Source organism: Enhydra lutris, unplaced genomic scaffold (assembly GCF_002288905.1).
Source record: "Enhydra lutris kenyoni isolate GAN:26980312 unplaced genomic scaffold, ASM228890v2 scaffoldscaffold237, whole genome shotgun sequence".
Classification (NCBI taxonomy): Eukaryota; Metazoa; Chordata; class Mammalia; order Carnivora; family Mustelidae; genus Enhydra; species Enhydra lutris.
Genome location: NW_019154321.1, coordinates 25,042 through 45,827, shown reverse-complemented (window position 1 = coordinate 45,827; position 20,786 = coordinate 25,042). Strand labels below are relative to the sequence as shown.

General features: G+C 55.7%; 2 protein-coding genes across 2 annotated transcripts; one reads left to right on the top strand and one right to left on the bottom strand.

Annotated features, from left to right (window-relative positions):
- The first annotated feature begins 2,335 nt into the window (after positions 1 to 2,335).
- Positions 2,336 to 8,063, top strand: LOC111140194 (TMF-regulated nuclear protein 1-like). The gene is made up of 2 exons (XM_022492528.1): positions 2,336 to 3,182; positions 7,712 to 8,063. The coding sequence occupies exon 1, from the start codon at positions 2,336 to 2,338 to the stop codon at positions 3,014 to 3,016; it is 681 nt and encodes a 226-aa protein (XP_022348236.1). The 3' UTR covers positions 3,017 to 3,182; positions 7,712 to 8,063.
- Positions 8,064 to 11,440: 3,377 nt separating this feature from the next.
- LOC111140193 (protein FAM46B) lies at positions 11,441 to 18,873 on the bottom strand. Its single transcript, XM_022492527.1, has 2 exons — positions 18,448 to 18,873; positions 11,441 to 13,350 (listed from the first exon to the last, which is right to left on the bottom strand). Exons 1-2 carry the CDS (start codon positions 18,709 to 18,711, stop codon positions 12,331 to 12,333), a joined length of 1,284 nt encoding a protein of 427 aa, XP_022348235.1. The 5' UTR covers positions 18,712 to 18,873; the 3' UTR covers positions 11,441 to 12,330.
- Positions 18,874 to 20,786: the final 1,913 nt, after the last annotated feature.

Sequence of the window (20,786 nt, the reverse complement as noted above, 5' to 3'; positions counted from 1 at the left end):
GAAGCAGGCTCCCTGATGAGCAGAGAGCCCGATGTGGGGCTCGATTCCAGGACCCTGGGATCATGACCTGAGCCAAAGGCAGAGGCTTTAACCTACTGAGCCACCCAGGCACCCCGAGGTTTCTACATTCTTAACAAGCTCTACCCTTGCATTATTTTTCAACTCAAATAAACATTTATTGACTGTCTTATGGGGTCAGGCACTCTACTTAACTTGAGGTGATTCTAATGATAAGCAAACTTGACCTAGGGAGAGAGACTATTTAACAAGTAAACAAATATATAAACATAACCTGTGGGAAGTGCCATAGAGAATAGGAACATGGGACAGATCAGAATTATAGGGAGGTGAAGGCTTTGGAGTGGGTCAGATCCATGTTTGAATTGGTTCTTGGCCACTCATCTGCTGTTTGGTCTCTGGCAAACCTCTTCACTTCCCTGGGCTTTGGTTTCTTTTTCTTTTCTTTTCTTTTTTTTATTTATTTGACAGAGATCACAAGTAGGCAGAGAGGCAGACAGAGAGAGAGGAAGGGAAGCAGGCTCCGGCTGAGCAGAGAGCTGGATGTGGGGCTCAATCCCAGGACCCTGGGATCATGACCTGAGCCGAAGGCAGAGGCTTTAACCCACTGAGTCACCCAGGCGCCCCTGGGCTTTGGTTTCTTATCAGGAAGAAGATGTTGCCGATGCCTGTCTCTAGAGGATGCCTTGAGGATATAGAGAACATTCATCCATTCAATAAATATGGGTTGAGTATATCCTATTGAGAGAAACAACTTGCTTAAATAGGCAATCTGTGTGGGATTTGAACTCAGGTCCGGCTGGGTCTTTGGATCTGGGTGATGATGGGGGGCAAATTCTAGTCTTATTCCCCTTGATTTGTCCCCCAGAAGTTGGGAGCAGTGATCTGTCTGATGATGAGCCAAGCTTTCTCACGCACAAGTCCCCCTCATTCAGTCTAAGGCACCTGAAAGTACTAAGAGAACACAGGAGCGGGGGAGGGTCCTCCATCCTCCTCCTCCACAGGAAATCCTCCTCCTGGACATCAAGTGAGTGCTGCTCCCCCATCAGCTTCCTCTTCAGGCTGGGGCAGTAGTCACACTGGTTACACCTTTTTGGCAAGTCCTCCTGAGTCTAAGGTTTGCTGGGGTTCTTCCCAATCAGTCTCAGAACTGGTTCCTGGCCCTCCAGCCCCTGCCCCACCCACAACAGACATCTCCCATCTCTCATGGCATCTTGGAGCGGATGGAAACTGAGGCAGGGCCGTGGTGTCTGGGCCAGTGTTTGGAGGTGGTAGGGCAGGGTCTCCTCTAGTTCAGAGAAAAATGGGCTGAGCTCAGTCCTACTGTTTTACCAGGATGACTAAAGTCCCATTTAAGGAGGGTACCTTAATGAGGGGAGACGCAGGTATCTGAGTTCCCAGAGGGCATGAATGGTCCAGTTGGTCCCATTCAGTGGTCCAGATTCAGCCACTGACCTATAATGTGGCCTCGGGCAAGGCACCTCTGTACCTTCTGTGTATGTTTCCCTCCTCTGTTTCTAGATGTGGGGATGCCTACCTACTGGGAGGAGCAAAGAGGAACAAGGACGCAGAAAGAATTTTGCACACCGTCGGGTCTGGGGCTCCTTTGAGAAAACCGCGCCAGGCTCAGCGGCTGCGCTGTGGTTTGTTCTGCAAGCGAAGGGCTTCCTCGGTGGGGAACCAACCGGGCCAGATCTCCATCTGAACGCCGGTTACCGCTCTACATTAACCTTTTCACTGACCCAGGGAGACTGAAGATGGGGTCCTGGAGAGACTTGTGGCCCAAGAACCGATTCGGCCAAGCGGCAGGTGCGGTTCGGGAAGGAGCACTGCGCAAGGAGTCAAGTCTCTAGAGTTCTAGTCCAGACTCTCACTGGCACACAGTTGGCCTCAGGTACCCTCCGCCCGAACTTTCGCTGCGAGGCGACTGGAATCCATGATTTCTAGGCATCAACTGCCAGAGCTTATGACTCAGTGACTAGACCAGAGAAGATGCGGTCCTCTTCTACCCTAAATTTGGGGGAAGGTGGATGGGGACCGGATGCCCCGGCTCGGCAGAGCGGGACAGAGGACCAGGGACCCGAAGGGTTAGGGAGGTGTCCTGGGAAGGCGGGGCAGGGGAGGCGGGTTCAGGCAGGCCAGTCTCTGATTGGCTGTGTTGCCCTTCGCTCCGCCCCGTGTTCTATAAGATGCACCCGCGGCTCGCGCGGGGGCTGCCGCGGCATCTCTCTCGCGTGCGCGGCTTCAGTCCTCCCCCTCGCGGGGGCAGCTGGCCTAACCCGAGGACAGACAGCAACAGACCGCCGGGGGGCGGGGGATGCCGGGCTGCCGCATCAGCGCCTGCGGCCCGGGGGCCCAGGAAGGGACCGCGGAACCGGGGTCCCCGCCGCCGCCGCCGGCCCGGGAGCTCGTGTCGTCCCCTCAGCCCCCGCCCCCATCTCCGACCTTGACTCCGACCCCGGCTTCGGTCTCTGCCCCGTCCGACTCAGCCCCGGTGTGGGCGGGCTCGGCGGAGGGGCAGGAGCTGCAGCGCTGGCGCCAGGGCGCTAACGGGGGCGCGGGGGCTACCGCTCCGGCAGGGGGCGCGGCGGCGGGGGCAGCCGGGGGCCGAGCTCTGGAGCTGGCCGAAGCGCGCCGGCGACTGCTGGAGGTGGAGGGCCGCCGGCGCCTGGTGTCGGAGCTGGAGAGCCGTGTGCTGCAGCTGCACCGCGTCTTCTTGGCGGCCGAGCTGCGCCTGGCGCACCGCGCCGAGAGCCTGGGCCGCCTGAGCGGCGGCGTGGCTCAGGCGGAGCTCTACCTGGCGGCGCACGGCTCGCGCCTCAAGAAGGGCCCGCGCCGCGGCCGCCGGGGTCGCCCGCCCGCGCTGCTCGCCTCGGCGTTAGGCCTGGGGGGCTGCGTGCCCTGGGGTGCCGGGCGCCTGCGGCGGGGCCACGGCCCGGAGCCCGACTCGCCCTTCCGCCGAAGCCCGCCCCGCGGCCCCGCTTCCCCCCAGCGCTGACCTCAGCGTCGGGGGCCCTGGTCACCCCCGACAGGCCGTCATCGAGGGGCCGGCCGACGGATTGGGACGTCGGCTGGATGGACGGCGTCACCGACGCGGATGGAAGGACTGACGGATCCCAGGAAGACACAGTCGGGGGGCCAAGGGCCCAGTAAAGGAGGCTGAGGTGCGGTCTGAGCGGCTAGTGCATCTGAGGGGGCGGGGCGGGGTGGTACCGGGCCCCGGATCTGCCTTCCATGGGGCTTCTGGAGTCCTCTGGGTCCCCAGTAAAGCTGGCCACTTTGTAACGGCCTCTCCCAGTCCTCCCGGGGGGGTGAGGTGGTAGCACCAAGTCCCCATTATAGAGTTGGGGAAATTGAAGATGCTCAGATTCCAAGAGGGGTCTGCCGGCAAACTTTTATTACCAGTCGGAGCCTGCTGCACTGACCCAGGCCTCCTCCCCTCCCTTCCCCTCCCCGCCGCCCTCCCCCCCAATCCGCTTTGCCTTTCCTGGGTCCCTTGTGGCTGTAAGAAGAGTCTTGCCCTTGAGACTGCTGCTTTCTGGCACTGCCCAGCTCCACACCTTCGGGGAGGGCAGAATAAACAGGTCCCAGAATGGGGTGGGGTGCTGGGCCAGCGATGTACCACTGAATTCTCTCCTAAGCCCCTGCTTCCCATTTGGAGGGGGTGGCATCTCAGAGAGGTTATGGATTTGTTTCCATCATACTTAGGCCCTTCCACTTCGAGGAGACAGATCTTTTCTCATTGTCTCAAGCAGTTTTGCCAAAAGTAACTTAGATAACCAGGGTGGGGTGTTTGGTAACTGCCTAAGGCCTCACCTGCTCTCCTAGGGGACCCCCTCCCAACCTGTGTCTAAGATGGCTTTGCCAGGGATGGAACCAGGTTACATCCTTTAACAGGCCCCAAGGGGGCAGGTATGTCATTTGCTTCTAGAAAGGGGGGCCTTAAAGGGCCAGACCTGAAATGAGATTGACTTCTCTTCCTGTCCACATGCCCTTCAGGACCACCACCCCTCCCCCCCCCCCCCCCCCCCCCAATTTCCCGGGGGTGCTTTGCCCCCCCACCCCCTCCTTGGACTGCAGCCTCCCTTGTCAGCCTGTGAGGTGGTTGTCCTCAGCTCTGGGAAGGGCTGTCGTGAGGTTAACACAGGGAGAGGTCTGTCTTCTTCCCCCTTAAGTCACAGGAGGAATGGTTTATTCTTTCAAATCACACCTAGAAACAGACACTGCTTTTGCTGCTGGAGCTAGGAGCTAATTAAAAGTCCTCATTTTACAGAGTGGCAAGGTCACATGCCAGCACTGGACAGAACTAGGTCCCAGGCCTGTGTATGTCTTTCCCATGGTGTCTCCTTCCTGCCCAGGGGCAGGGGCTACAGGGAGCTGGTGTCCAGCCTGTCTGCTGTGAGACCTAGAACAACTCTGCCTCCTCTCTGGGCCAGATTTCTCAGTCCCTCTCTGGATATAGCTGTCCTTCCTCATGTCAGGGCTTGGGAATAGGGGAGAGGGGGTAGGATGAGAATGTCAGAGTCATAGGAATCTGGTTTAATTCTAGAGTCTTGAGGGTCAGGTGCACTGCTATGAAAGGCAGACCCCCGGGGGCCCTCACCTGACTCTCTTTAGCCCTTCCTTTTCCTCTCCTCGGGTACAAACTTTGGGGCTGGTTTCTAACATCCAGGCCTTTCCAAACCTCATTCTTAGCTGGAGTAGGGAAGTCCAGGAGGAGGTCTCAAGGGGTCTGACAGCATGGGGACCAGGAGAGCAATGAGGGGCCCTGGCATCCTCTGGCCTCCGTGGAGAGGAAGAACCTTCTGAAACTACTCAGTTCATTCAGGGTCTAGAGGCCCAGAGAGAACAAGGACTTCTTGGAGGTGACAGCGAGGAGCTCCAGCTGCAGCGCTGGGCTGCCGCCAGGACTGGTGGTTTTCTGCGTTGTACGGGAGAGGGATGCTTGGTCCAGAGAAGCTTTTAGCTAGTGGTGTAAAGTGCTCTGTGCCATCAGTGTTGCCTTTCTCTGGGATTTAGCATCATCAGCTTTGTCCTGATTTGGAGAGGGGGTGGGGAATGAGGGATTAGAGATGGCTCTTGATGGAGAAAGTGATGCATGTGTGTGGGAGATGGAGATTCGTCCTAGTGTCACAGGCAGCCCTGTCCCCCTCCCCCCTTCTAGATGTTCCACTGCCTTTCACCAAGGGCCTTGACTGGGGAATACAGTGCTCAGTGACTTGAACCTCAGCTCATGGTTCAGTGCTCTGCCCACTACTCCTCAGCCAACTAACAAAAGTCATTTTCCCACCCCTGTCTGAGCCTCCCAGCCTCCTCTAGGAGGCTCTGTTTTCTCCTCAGTCAACAAGCACTGGTATCTACTCAGTCCAGGGGCTCAAGAAGGGGCAGAGGGTCTCTGCTTTATTAAGGGTTCCAGCCTTCATCTAGGCAGCCTTCCCTGGCAATCACTATCCCAGGAGACCCTCTGGGGCTGGGCAATTTGTGTTGTTAGAGGGCTATTTTTAGGCCTTCACAAATAACTATAGCCCCTGGGTCTGGTGACTGACACCCCTCCAGCCCCCCACCCCCGCGCCGCCCGAACACTTTCTTGATGGCCCCAGCGTTGGGGGTCTTAAGAACTTCGATGGTCAGCAGGGAGTCTGGGGTTTCAGCAAGGGGAAATGAGATCGGGAGCCCTTCTTCAGGCCAGCTTTTGGGGCTGAGAGAGTGTTCAGTGTTCTAATTTAGAACTTGCCCTTCCCCTGGATGAGCCCTTCCCTTTTTTGGAGGCCCTTAGCCCAGTGAAGGCATCTCTGGGCGGTGCCACCAGAGGGCAGTGTGGGGCTGCTTCCCGGGGCTTGGGGGCTTGGGGGCGTGGCCTGGAGCAGGCTTGGTCCCCGGGGTCCCCACCCCCGACCGGCCCCCTCCGGTCCTGCCTAGCCTTGCTAGGCCTTGAGTTAAGGATCTGGCAGAATGATCGGGGCGTGGCAGTCGTTCGGAGAAGCGTAAGTTTGGGCCTGTGGTTGGGCCCGGCCCCGGACTTCAGGAGGAAGGTTCATCTAGAAAGACTTTCCTGGAAAAAAGGTTGCCCCTGTTGGCAGTCTCCGTCTGATTTGTTACACTGATAATTGATCAGAATACCGCATTCTGCAGCCATCTGGGGACCACAGTGACTTCCTAGAGATCAGGCTTAAACAGGTCACAACTGCGGTGCTCCAAACCTGTAGCGGGCAGTCTCAAGGAGGCTTCCACACCCGCACCCCTTCCCCCCAGCCCCGCGCCGCCCTCGCCAGGTCCCTAGAGAAAATCCAATAGCCCAGTCTTCTCAGAGATAAAAGAGAGGCTCTTGCTTTACAGTCAGGAGGAGGGGGGAAATCAGGGAAATCTCCAGCCTATTTCTTCCTGCATTAGTGCTTGACCGAAGCCTGGCCAGATTCCTTGGTTCTGGAATATATTAACCATCTCCATGCTAGGCACTGTGCTGAGCACTTTATCTGTTTTATTCCTCCCAGCTACTCTGAAAAGTAGGGGTTACTATCCCCATTTCCATGGATGAGGAAACTGAGGATCAGGTAGGGCAGATGACTTGCCTAAGGACCTAGAACCTGTAATGAGGGGTCCTTTAAACATTATGTAGCTTTTCATTTACCAGGATAGTAAGGGCTCCATTTGAGGGGCTTTTTGGACTCTTACCCTTTATGTCTGAATACCGTGGTCCCTGGTCCTCAGATCTGGGAGAGATGTGATGAAATGCTGGAAGGGTGGCCAAAGGTGTACCCCTCTCCCCAATCACCACCGCCAAGGTCTGGGCACATACCCAGAAGCTGGCTCCTGTCCCTGGTTGTTTGGGCTCTGGGGGGGGGGTGAGTCAGGTTGAGTCAGCACACCTAGCTTCAGGCAAGGGCAGGCCAATGATGCTCAGGGCCTGGGCTTGCCTTGGAGGGCTACCTCCTCTCCCTGCACACCTGGCTGTAAGGTTTCATGCCAAGGAGAGTAGAGAGCCTGGGATGGCAGGAGAGAAGGGTGACAGGCTCCATGGTGAGGGCAGAAAGCACCCCAAGCTTGGAATAAGACAGATCTGGGATTCAGTGTTTGCCTATAACTTCTCAGCTGGAAGAAGTTGGACAAATGACTTCCCTTCTCTGGGCCAGTTGTGTGTGTGTGTGTGTGTGTGTGTGTGTGTGTGTGTGTGTGTGTTTTATTGGGCAGCTGGAGAGAGGATAACTCCTGACTGTTGAATGAGAGGTCACACTAAGCACATAGTGGAGATTCATAAATGTTTGGTAGAGGCAATCTGCCTAGCCCAGGAGAGGCTGCTAGGACAGAGACCCCAGGCATCGCTTTGGGGCTTTGCTTTCCCAGAGCATCGCCATATCAGGAATCCCTGGAATGATCCTCCTCCCCCCACTGTGGGCCCTGGGGAACTCCATAAGGAGAGAGGTGGAGGAGGGGCAGGCTTTTCTTCCCAGGAACATTCCATTCCAGCTGCTCAGACCCGTGGGGATCTCAGCCAAGGAAAAAGGCCCAAGGGAACCTCTGCTTACCCAGGAGCCCCCACCTCTTCCAGGACGGGAGCCATGGAGCCCTGCTCCATAATATTATCCTGTACCTTGTCTCTACAGTGGGCCCTCTTGACGCAGACGTTGAAGGGTTTGGGTGGGGCTGGTCACTGTGGGAAGGAGGTAATTAAAGCTCTTGAAATTATTCTTTCCAGTTCCTCCCAGTTCCTCAGAGCCTCCACTCTACGGATCTGGACTCCTGGATTGAGCTCCTGCCGTGGGCATCTCCTTCAGGAAGACGTCCCACAACCCTACCCAACGGAATTGATCCCATACAATCTTGGCACTGTCCTCCCTTCACAGAGGCCTTGCACTCAACAATGGCAAGGCACTGGGTTCTGGGGAAGGTTCCTGTACTCTGAGTTAGTTTCCTTAATAAGCCACATTTGATTTTGGCTGGCACTGTATGCTTGGAAATGTTACAACAGGTCCTCTGAGATGCAATCAGATTATTTAAGAAGGCAGCAAACATTTCTAATGTGAACATGAAAAGGATTTCTTTTTAAATATAGTCGTCGTTCTTAAGTCACAGTGCAGCTGGGGTCTGCATTTTGGTCAATGTCACGGCTTCTCACTCTGACAATGCTGGGAGGCCTATTTGAGAGGAAACGTTGGTCTGAGAAATCCCTGCTTCCTTCCCTCATTGTCCTTGTCCTCTCTGACTAGGGAGTGGCTGTGGACTCTCAGAAAGATGGCCTGCTGCTGGCTCAGGGGGAGGGGCACCTCTTCCTCAGAGAGACACAGCGGCAATGGCAACGTAAAAATTGGAAGCAAAGTTTAAAATGAAAAAAGGGAGCATATTTATTCAAATATCCTGATAAAAAAGGGAAGGGGGGCACATTTACTCACACACAACCCAGAATCTGTATTATTCACGAAATGAATGTCTCTTGAATCAGTCTCCTGATTTATACATTCAGGAAGAATAAATTTCAATAATATGAGACAAAGGCATGTGATTTTGAGGTTTGCTTTGCAAGTGTCCCTACTGCCTTTCCTTTGTATGTGTCTCTCATGACTCTTTAGGTTAGCCGTTCCTTGAGGCAATCTGGCCCTGTTGACTGACTTCAGACTGCTTTCCCCCTGGATCTGGCTCTGGGCTGACCCTCTCCAGGAAGTCTCCCCCAGTGAAGGATGTGATGAGGAAGCTGGGGGAGGGGACTGGGACCCACGCAGGAAGGTGGAACCCATCTGTGATGACAGAGCAGTGTGGTGATCCGTGAACGATTGTGTGTGACTGTGCTGGTGACCACAAGGGCCTGTTTGTCCGTCAGGGCCCCAGTAGGAGGCAGGGCACCCTCACACTGGGAAGAGACTTCAAAAGGGATTATTTCCAAAAATGTGGGCTTAAGAAAGGGACAAGGGATGGTGCAGCTCTCCAGGGCTGGCAATAGTGGGGAGCCTTTACGGTGGGGAGGGAGGGCACGGGACTGAGGGTGTAGCTGTGTGGGGAGCGCCCCTGATGGGGAGCAATGGCCTTTGGTTGAGAGATGCAGCCAAGCATGGCAGCCTGGTGGGGAGGAAGCTGGCGGAATAAACACCCCATTCTCCTTTCAGTCTCCTGGCGGGGCCTCTCACTGGCCTGCCGAAGGCAACAGTTAGGCTGAGAACAAGGGAGTCATTGACGCACAGTCCACAGAGGTCAGCCTCCCGGGGCTCGGAGCTTGGAGAAGGGTGGAGAGCTTGGGGCTGGAGGGGCCAACACATCATATCGCTGCCTGAGGGCATGTCTTCTGCTCCCCAAAGTTCACAGCGGTGCCTCTTCTCCCTTTGGAGCTCCCCCACCCTCCGTGGCCCATAGGGGCGGGTGAACTGTGGCTGGGGAGCTCTGTGGTATGACGGGGGTGGGCTTTCCTCCCTCAGCCTTCCCCTCTCTGGCTCTGATTCCTAGTTCTGGATTTCCGCCTGTCCTGGCGTCTGAGGTGGCTGCGGGAACTGTCCATGAGAGAACAATGCCAGCCACTGAGTCATTGTTTTTCTCACACCCAGAAACACTGCACCAGCCCCAAACACACCCACAGGCGCACCTGCTGCCACCATGGGCCTTTGGCATCGTCACCCCAAGCCACGGCTGGTGTCATGTACATCAAGAAAATGTACCTCTCCCCACACTGCTCCACTGCCCTCCCCCAAATGGTCAATGCACAGAAGTACAAACCGTCACCTGCCAAGCACGCCTCATCATGGACGTGGGCGGGGGCAGAGGGACCCGCTCAGCCACATGGAATCGGAGCGGAGGGGCCGGAGGGCACAGGGGTTGACGGGAACATGCCCACACCTCCCTGACCCTCCGGCACCAGCTTCCTTGTCTGTAAAAGTGGAAATAATCGCTCTTCTCTCAAGGATGAAGTGGGAGGTAGTGACCGTGAAGACTTCAGCTTAGTGCTTGGCCCTGAGAGAAGACTCCAGAAAGGGCAGGTGCTCCTGGGAGCTCCGGGCTCATGCTCTCCCACATCTCACACCCGTGTGTGTCGCAGCGGCAAGAGTGTGCACGCCTGTGCAAGGCCAGCCAGACACCCTCAGGCACATGCGCCCTCCCCCAGACACGCCTGCTGGTTGCATGTGCCCATGAACAGATTCCCTCTGCCCGGAAGCTTTCTCCCCAGACATCGCAGGGCTTGCCAGCCACTGCCTTTGTGTCTTTGTTTGATCAAATGTCACCCTCGATGAGGTCCGCCCTTTTTAAAGTCACGTACCCTGGCACTTCCAATCCTTTACCCTGCCACATACTTTTAAGCATCATTGACCTTCTAAGACTGTATCATTTTGTTTATTTTCTGTCTACCGTATTGGAGTGTAATCTGCAGGAGAGTCGGGAATCTTGGTCTTTTGTTTGCGGATGGATTCCAGCTCCTACTGCTTGCTTTATATAAGGCGGACGTCCCCTCATGCCCACACCAGGATCTGGGAGAAACAATCTCTCCCAAGCCCCCAGCTGGGTGGGCGCAACCAGGGTTGGGGTGGGAGGGGCTGTTTTCAGTCACCAAGCCAAGAAAGTCTTAACTACTCACCCTTCTAGCCCTTTTGAGCCCTGAGGGGACTCACCGAGCAGATGAGGTGACTGGACTCACCCAGGTCACCTGGGGCCTCCTCGGAGGCCTTGTTTTTTTCAGCCTGGATGGAACCATCAAAGCCACCACTTCAGAAACCACTAATGAGGCTGAATATGTTAAGGGCTTTGCCATCCCTGGATCAAAGGGGCTGGGTAAACAGTGGGCAGCGTCCAGGCCAGTGACTGGCTGATGGCCCGAGGGAAGAGCTCCCAGGGAGCCTGGCATGGCCCCCAGCTGGGTTTGGAAAGGAGACCCTGCCCTTCTAGGGGACCCGTTTAGAACAGGCCAGAGTGTGCCCATTGCACTTGGGAGTAAGAGAGGACGGATGGAACCTTCCTCCCAGGTAGGGAGGCCAAACCTGGGCTCTCGCTCTGGAGGACGCTAGAAGTCCCCGAGTCTCAGAGGCCACAGCTGAAGGGCTCTCCAATCCACATTCACTCAGCTTGTCCTCCACCGGCTTCCCGAGAAGGACTGGGGCTGGGTGGGCCAAGGGTCAAGAAGCCCTGAGCACTGGAGTGTGAGGCCAAGCCCAGGGTCATTAGGACTCCAGGTGGGAAAATGCTGAAATATTTACTCTTTAACAAGAGACTTGCAATTTGCAGGTACAAGTCACATGTGTAGACATGAGCTCCTAGCACAGTTCTCCAGCTGGGGCTGGTGTTGAGGGAAGGAGGTGAAACTCCCCAGCTACAGCCCAAGACTCAGACTCCAAGCCACCCCAATGTCCCTAACCCCCAAATATAAGCCAGAGGAGGGCTGGGAGAGGCAGCCAGAGCCCCCACAGCCATGGAAGGTCCTTCTCCCAGGAGAAATCATGGTGCTAGGTTTAGTGTAGACAATCTTTATTGGCAGGTGTTAAGAGTGCAAAATGGTGACAAATCCAGAGGGATGGGAAAGGAGGTGGGGCATGGTTCCCCACCAGGCCACTGGGGTGGGAGCACTTGACTGGTCACTTTGGGCCCAGCACCTTTCAAAGAACGAACTCCTAGGCGGAGGGATCCCCACACCATAGGGGAAGGGAGCAATACTCTAGAAGGGGCGTGGGCCGTGTCGTACGCCGGCAGCTCAGCTCCTGCTCACCCGCACACCTGGATAGCTTGGGGTAAGGGTGGGCTAACCCTATCCCTCTGCAAAAGCTGCGTCCTGCCTCAGCTTCCCTCTTCCCAGTGCTTAGTCTGGTTGGATTGCCAGGTCCCGGCAGGGGTCTAGCCCAACCCAGAGTACCCAGAGTGAGTAGTTCCTATAACATACCATATTTTAGGCATTGTATGGGCTGCAGGCCTTCTGAGGCTGCTGGGATCACTGTGGGCTGGCTTTCCCCAAAAAGACCCTTTCCGGGCCACAGAAATCAACCTGAGACCTTCTAGGCCACAGAAATCAACCTAAGGTGATGAGCATTGAGGCTGCCAGCCCAAACATGCTTTGTCTCCTGAAGGCAATGGACCCCCAAGACAAACAGCCCCTGCACCCCACCATCATGCTGGTCCAAAAGTGGGGTACAATAACCCACAGGTCTATCAAGAACCCCGGCCTGGTCTGAACCCCCACCAGGGGCCTCATTCGGGGATGAGCCATGTCTGGTCTGTTCAGTCAAAGGCCCAACCCTGCAGCAGTGCTGGGCCACTCGGCACAGGCTGCTGGTCTCTGGTCACATCTCCTACACACTCCTGGGGGCCCCACATCCTGAGGAAAGGCCAAGCACCTTCTGGCCAGGGTCTGAGTCAGTTACAAGGCAGCCAGGTGGGATACGAGTGGGCCCGAGCCAGCAGAGGCTGCACAGGAGTCACGTAGTAACTGACGGTGGCAGGCACGACCCCGTCGGGGCCTGGGGGGCGCCAGGCCAGGGCAGCAGCTGCAGCCGGGCCCTGCTCGGCCAGCGCCTGGAGCGCCAGCATGGCGATGAGGTCCAGTGTCTGGCGACGCTCGTGGCTCATGAGGCACACAGTGCTCTCGTTGACCACCCGGTGCAGCGTCATGAGGCAGGCGTAGCGGCGGGCCGAGTCGGCTCCGCTGAAATGGGCCTCCAGGTAGCGCTCCAGTGTGCGCTGCTGCTCCACCAGGTCTGGGAAGTCGATGAAAAAGCGGGAGCACATGTACCGTTGCAGGGCGCGCGCGTCGGTGCCTGGCTGAGGCCGGAAGCCCCGCACCAGCAGGTGGCAGTACTTGAGGAGGCCACCGCCACGGATCTCTTCGGGACTGCGTGTGGCAATGATGCGGCGCCGCAGGTGGTCCAGGGCCTCGGCAAAGTCCCCGTACAGGCTCTCACCAGTCACGGTCGGGTGGAAGGCCTCAGACATGGGCGTGGATGAGCACTGGCCAAAGAGCAGCAGGGAGTCCAGGATGATCTGGAAGGAGTCCACGCTGAACTCAAACTGGCGCCGGACCGAGTCCACAAACTTGAGCTCCATGTTCTTGCCGCTCTTGTTGGACAACGAGATGAGGCTCCAGCGGTCTGTGTCTGTGCACACCTTCACCAGCTTCTGCACGTACGCCTCCTTGAGCGTCAGCGGGGTGATCTTGGCCCGGTTCACACCGGCCGGCAGGAAGTCCAGCAGGCAGGCCAGCACCACCTCCTTGGTCAGCTGGAAGGATGCCTCGCTGCGCAGGTCCACGCGGAACACGAGGTCCAGGTCCTTGTAGCCCAGGCCACTCTCAGGATGCAGCACGTGGCTGGCGGCTGAGCCATGTAACCGTACCCCGTGCACGTGTAGTCCACGCTCCTCCAGGCGGCTGCGGACCACCTGCGGAAGAGATGGCAGGGCGGAGAGGTGTCAGAAGCCTGGGCCCCTGGGTTCCCCTCCATGCGTCCATGTAATAATCACGCCAGCTGCCATGCCTTTGGAAAGTCTTTTAACCCTCTAAAGCTTTGATTTCCTAATCTGGAGAATGGCTCCTGGGAGCAAAGACTCCAGAAGAATAGCACTAATGACAGCAAACACATACACAGAATTTACTAAATGCCAGGTCCTGATCCAAGCACTTTATACATTTATACATATAAACTCGTATAATTCTCACAGTTACCTATGCTATAAGGTAGGTATTATTATTCTCATTTTACAGAGGGAAAAATAGAAGCACAGAGGAGGAAAGTAACTCGTCCAAGGTCACACAGCCAGGGAATTAAACTTGGGGAGTTCAGGTCTCACTCACTGCGGTATTCTACCTTTCTAAAACTTCAAGTAAAACACTTTGCTTTGCGCCAGCCATGATGCTAACTGCTCAAATGTGTTAGGCATGTAATTGCCATTCATGTGCATTACTACATTAACCCTCACAATAATCCTGCATTTAGGCATTATTGTCCCAATTTACAGATGGGGGACCACAGGCACAGAGAGGTTAAGTAACATGTCCAAGGTCAGAGAGTAGCCAGTCAAAGACTAGAACCCAGGCCAACTGGATTCTCCAGTCCACATATGTTGTTTTGACTAGCACATATTCACCTTAATGCATCTTTACAAGGACCCTGTGAGACAAATGTCGCCCTAGTTTTACAGCGGAGGAAACTGAGGTTTGCAGTGGTGCAACCCCTGAGATTCGAGGTGGGGAGGCATTAAGAAGTGGCAGGGCTGGCAGTGAAAACCCAGACCCTTTCTGCTCTTGGGACAGGAGACGGGTGATCATCTCAGAAAGTGCTCAGCGCCCAGCCCAAGTGGGAAGAGATGCCGCAGACCCTGGCAAACCAATCATCTTCCATCTTGAATCTGTTCCTTTGGCCGGAGGCATCTTTCTGGGCCTAGGACCATGTGGTGGGGTGGGGGGGGACGGAGCTGGGCCCAGAGATTCAGTTTTCTCAGCAACCCAGTGTATTCCAGGCACTGTCCTGAAAGTGACCAGGCAGCATTCCTGCCTTGAGTGATTCTGCAACCCCGCCTTGCTGCTAAGTCAGCGCCCAGCACTGAGCCGGGCCGCCCTCCTCTCTTCTCAGGGAATTACTGCAAAGAATGCACTTAAGTGCTGAGGAGGCAAGCCGCCGTGGGGCAATCTGAGGCGGGCGGCTCCCTCCAGGGCGGCTCCCTCCAGGAAGGCTTCCGGGAGGAGGACCCAGACTAGGGGAAGGTATTGTAATGGCTACCAGGGTAAGCAACTGGCCATCAGGAACATGCTGTGGGAGGAGCTGGGGGCAGGGAGGAAGGGGAGGAACACCCATTAGGCACCTACTGAATACCTGGACTTTCTCACCAGAATCTATGGAGGAATCAATGTTCTCTCTCTCTCTTTTTTCTTTTTAAAGATTTTATTTTTAAGTAATCTCTATACCCCACATGGGGCTCCAACTCACAACCCGGGATCAAGAGTTACATGCTTCATTGACTGAACCAGCCAGATACCCAGATGGGTGACAGCTCTCTATGATCTCCAAGTTATAGCTGGGGAAACCAAGGCTCACAGAAGTGTCACCATCTGCCCGAGATCACGTAGAGGCGCCTTCGAATCCAGGTGTGGCTGATTCTCCTCCCGTCATATTGCCACCCCAGGGTTTGGAAGGAGCAGAGACTAGACCCTAGGGTTCTAACACTCCCTCTCTTTCAAAACTTCAAAGTGAGGACGACCCTCCAGTCACTAAAGTGAGTCAAGGTAGTCAGGAATGGGAGGGTGGGGTTGGGAGATGCTTTGGCCAGATAGACTGGGAAAGCTGGAGGTAAGGGGCCAGTTAGTTGCTATAGCCCGGCCTGTGGGACTTCTCACCCATACCCTGGAAGCTGGCAGCTGTGCCCATGTAGGCCAAGGAGAGAAACAGGCAAGACCTCGTCCCAAGGACCCTACCAGACTTGCAAAGTGGACCAGCCCCTCCCCAGGTCCCAGTAGAGCTGACGGAGCCTTACTCAGCGCCAGCGCCAGCTCCCAGGGTGCTGCTCACCCCAGGGCATGGCATCTGGCCTGGTGAGTAGGTAGCAGTCCCCTTGTTAAACCACCTGCGTCAGGCTGTTGGGCTGGCAGCTGTTGTCCCTGTCCCAGGTGTGACTCCAGCCAGCTTGGCAGGCGGACCCCAGATACCGCCACACCCAAAGACTGCAGGGCAGCTTAGAGTCTCCTGAATCAGACTTTCCAGCCATGAAGGGGGCAGTGGCTGCACCCTCCTTTCTCCTGTGCCAAGGGCCTCCCCAGAATCACTCTGTTCCTGGGCCACTGCCAAGACCTGCAGCGGGTGACGGGGGGGGTGGGGGTGGGGGACTATGGGTGCTGTCAGGGAGCAGGCTCACAAAACTCCAATCTGGAGCTGACTAATGCAGGCCCTCTGGCTGCAGCTAGAGAGATCAGATTGTCTCATTCAGTTCCCTGGGCCCAGAGAGGGCGAAGGACTTATCCAAGGTCACACAGCTAGTTAAGTGGCTGAGTTTAATTAGAACAGGGCCTCTCAGAGCTATGGGCAGGGAAGACTCCTACAGGGGAATGGGTCCCTCTAGCTCAGGTCCAAGCAAGATGAGCATCTCTAGCTGCTCAGATTGCTGCTGTAGGCAAAGTCTTATGGGAATACAGAGGGAGAAAGGTTCTAATTCTTGAATCGTGGACAACCAGCATCCCGCACTACACACACCTAGCATCCTTCCCTCCACCCCACCCCAGCAGCCCCCACCTCCTTATATAGGCAGCCCGGATGGCCCTCATCACCATGCACACCAAGCACCACTCTCCACGCCCCATATACACCCAGCACCCGCACCAGTTTGTGAAACTGCCAGCTGCAGATTCCTGCCAGGAAATGGATCTTCTTCCCTGGGGATGCAACTGTACGGGCCAGGGGAAGGCACTGTTCCCTTTGGATTCTGGAACCTGAAAGGGTGTGGTAGAGTAGTCCAACCCCTCAGCATTGAACAGATAGGGACACTGGGCCCAGCAAAGGGAACAGACGACAGTCTAGGCCCTGAAACCAGATGTCCAGCCTCCTAGGCCAGCTCTGAAATATCGGCTGCCTCTCTCCACCACAGCCAGCAGCTCCCTGCTCTGTGATATCTTTGACCTTAGTCTAGAACACTCTCCTATTAGGGGCTCAGGAAGTCAGTTCCTATGGGCCTGCATCCTCACCACCTGGCAGGGAGCACCTGAAGGGCAGAGAGGCTGGGTCCCAGGCATATCTAGAGCCCTGGTGTCCCGACTAGGGATTGGCACAGAGCAGACACTAGTAAAGGCACTGGGCAAGGACTTCCCCTCCAGGGCACCCTTCATCCCTGCAGAGGGGAGTTTCCACATGGGGCTCCTCCTTCCCCCATGTCTGAAACAGTCCTGGAGAGACAGCAGTTGGAGCCCCAAGGTTGACCTGAGTGTCCTGGGAAGAAAAGCCTCAGCTGGTTTCCTAATTACCCCATGACAGCGGGCAGCAGAAGAATGCCTCACTGAGCACCACTGGGGCTGTGGGTGAGTCAGTCCTGGGGAATCTGCCCCCACCCCCTCCCATTCCCTGGGAGGGAGGGCAAGGTAATCCCTTAGCAGACACCCCTCCTCCTCAGTGGAGACTGAGGAGACAGGGGAGTGGCTGGCTTCACTAGCTTCTATGGATAGCTCCCCAGAAAGAAAGTCCGTCTACTGGCAGGAATACACAAGAATTGTGGCTGGATTTTCTGGTTTCTATCAGAAGACTTCCCTAATACTTAGAAGTTGAGTCTTGGGAGGTGGGGAAGAGGTAGGAAGCCTTGAACCTGAGCAGGTATCTCCCAGGAAGATCCATGATTCTCCAGGTTTGATTTTCACCTCTTCAGGTATTTTAGACAGCTCACGGCCCCCTTGGAGCCTCAGCTTCCCCAGCCACAAAATGGGTACAGTGATTGCCATTCTGGCATTTCAGAGTATACCAGCACCTAGGTTATACAGATAAAAGAGCAATTTGAGGGGCACCTGGGTGGCTCAGTGGGTTAGGCCTCTGCCTTTGGCTCAGGTCCTGGGATCAAGCCCTGCATCGGGCTCTCTGCTTGGCAGGGAGTCTGCTTCCCCCTCTCTCTCTGCCTCCCTCTCTGCCTGTGATCTCTCTCTCTGTCAAATAAATAAATAAAAATCTTTATTAAAAAAAGAAAAAAGAAAGAGCAATTTGAGGGGTGCTGAAAGTTAGATAAAGGGTAGAGGGAGTCTGAGGAAGGGGAGAAGGCTACCAGAATTCTCTTTTTCTGCTCCTCAGGAGACACCACGGCCAACGTTCACTTCCATTTCTGGGGAAGGGAAGAAACACCTACACTGGACACCTGATGTCACCCTCCACCATGCAGGCATCAGGTCTGGTTTGGTGCTTAGTTAATCTCCTGCCACAACCCCAGCTGAGAGGGACGGAGTCCTTTTTGAGATTTCTGGGATTTTCCACTTAGCCACAAAGTTCTTGAGCGAGGGCTGAGGAAGCACAGGACAAAGTCTGCCCCAAGAACCTCCAGAGAGGGAAGGAGTGAGTGTGTGTGTGTCTTGGGGGGGTGGTGAAGCCCAACGATGAAGATTTGGGGATGAAAAAAACCTATTTTGAACCCAAGCATGCACACCTACCCATCCAGGGCTTCCTGGTATCCTTAGTCTCAGCAGACAGGGCCGCTCTCCTGCTGGCCCCCCCACCCCCACCCCAAGCACCACCGCAGCCAAGTCTCTCCCCATTCTCCTCCCATTTCCTAGCCAGGGCCAGGGTGAATGGTGCGGGAGGAATCGAGGCTCTCCTGAGGCAGAGGAAGGGAAAGCCAAATGGAGGGAGCATGGTCTACTACTCATGCTCTGTGCGATTTTGTTACAGTCCCTGTCCATCTCTAAGTCTCATTTTCCCTAGCAGTGCAGAGAATCGAACAGACTCTGGGTGCCTCGGAGCACAAGAATCTGTCAGGCTGGAGACCCCATAACTCCCCACCCCCTTCCCAGGGCCCGCTCACCTGCACAATCTGCCGGGGCTGCACGCTCAGAGTGGGGAAGTTGCCGCGCCCGTGAATGGGAATCGGTTCTTTCAGGAGCGCGTCCAGTCGCTTCACCTGTGGCCAGCCTAGCCCACTCAGGTGCCGTCCGAGGGAGGCCGATGAGGCCTCCGGGTCGGGGCCGCCGCCTGCCGGGGCGGCCGTGGCCACCGCCGAGGCCGCAGCCGTCCCCACCTGCGCAGCTGCCTGGTCCAGACTCTCAGCTCCACTCTCCGACGGCATCATTAGCCCGGCCCCGGGGCCCCGACGGCAGAAACCGGGGGGGGTGACTAAGGGGAGAAGGGCAGGGAGAGCGGCTGGGCCGGGGCCAAGGCGAGGGGCGCGGCTGCAGGGACTGGATGGCAGCGACGGCGAGGCAAACTCAGGGCACACCTCCGACGGCGACGACCAACCGACCCTAGAGCCTGTAACCCAGGGCCCAGCAGACTCTTATAGGCCGCGGGCGACATGCCCATTGGTCCAGACAGCTGTCACACAGTGGGTGCGCCCAGCCTCTTGACTCCCCTGCCATTGGTCAGCGGAATTTGGCACGTGAGTCACTAGTAGCCAGGGAGATTCCGATTGGCTGGCTGGCATGCCCCTGCCCCGCCCTCCGGCCCAGGCAGAATTCCCTCCTTTGGTCCTTAAAGAACTTCTGTTCGCAGTGATTGGCCCGCGCGGAGGCAGGCCGAGACTTAAAGGGACTGCGCCCTCCAGCGGCAGGCGGGAGGGAAGTGACCCGTGGAGTCTGTAACAGAGTTGGACCACTAAGAAGCTCCAGGATTCCTTTTGACGCTGGAAGGGATTTAGAGTTCGCCTGGCCTGGTCCTGGTCATCCGCTATTTTCAGAAGCCCAGAGACACTGCGCCGCCTGTTCAACTCCACACAGCGCTCCTCCTGTTCTTCCAGAAGCGAGGAAAGGTAACAAACTCTGTGTATACCGAGGTAGATGCTATTTAGCTCACTCCTGATTGGCCCTTGTCAACCACAGACTCGCCAGCGTTAATGTTCCTATTGAGGGGAGGGGACATCTGTTCAGAGAGGGGGCGTGACTCCTTCAAGGTTACACAGCAAATGAGTTGGGGCCCCCGTGTGAACATAGAATCTATAGCACATGCTCTTTCTGTTACGTTTGTGCAGACCCAGGGCCTTTAGGGGCTGGAGGATGGAGGGCAGCTGGAAATGGGAAGTTGGTTTTCTTGACCCTGCGTCTTGGCCTCCTCTGTAGCCCGTTCTGGTAGGGGCTTCCTAAGCAGCTGGTGGAAGTCTTTCCTTCCAGCTTCTCAGCCTTATCAGGTCCTGTGTGCCCTCAGGCAAGTCGCTAACCCCTCCTGAGCCAGTTTCCTTTTCTGTCCCAGAGATGTTCAATAAACATTTTTAAAAATTTTGATTTGATTACTTATAGTTGGCAAAAACATTTTCTTTTCTTTTTTTTTTTTTTTGAAAACATTTTCAGGGGCGCCTGGGTGGCTCGGTGGGTTGAAGCCTCTGCCTTTGGCTCAGGTCATGATCCCAGCGTTCTGGGATCGAGCCCCGCATCGGGCTCTCTGCTTAGCGGGGAGCCTGCTTCCCCACTCTCGCTGCCTGCCTCTCTGCTTACTTGTGACCTCTCTGTCAAATAGGTAAATAAAATCTTAAAAAAAAAATTTTCATATATTCTTTTCTTCCCCCTAAATATTTATTTATTCATTTGACAGAGACAGTCACAGCGAGAGAGGGAACACAAGCAGGGGGCGTGAGAGAGGGAGAAGCAGGCTCCCCGCTGAGCAGGGAGCCCGATGCGGGGGTTCAATCCCAGGACCCTGGAATCATGACCTGAGCGGAAGGCAGACGCTCAATGACTGAACCACCCAGGCGCCCCCATTTTCATATATTCTATTGAAATAATATGTTTACATGTTTTTCTTTCCCACTTTACAGAGCCTAGAGGGATGAGGTTTATTGTTACTTTTGAATTCACTTTTTCTTCTGATTTTAAATCTATGTACCAGAGGTGGAATTTCAGAAATTGAATCTGCTTGATTTAACACTAAAATATTTTTTCTTAGATTAAATATCATTCTTCTAATACTGCCCTGTTCTACAAGGCAGGCCCAGCAGGGAGTAATATTCCCAATGTTACAGAAGAGGAAATCAAGACCTATGGATGATAAACTACATTGCAGGGTCACCAGTTTGTCTCCGACAGACCTGGACCTAGAACCCAGGAGCCCGACTCTCAGACTAGAGCAATCACTTCCTCTTTCTGAAGGCCAGCACAAGCAAGATCCTGCCTTTGTCCCCTCCCTCCCTTTTGTCTGGGATCAGGGGCTTCCTCCAGC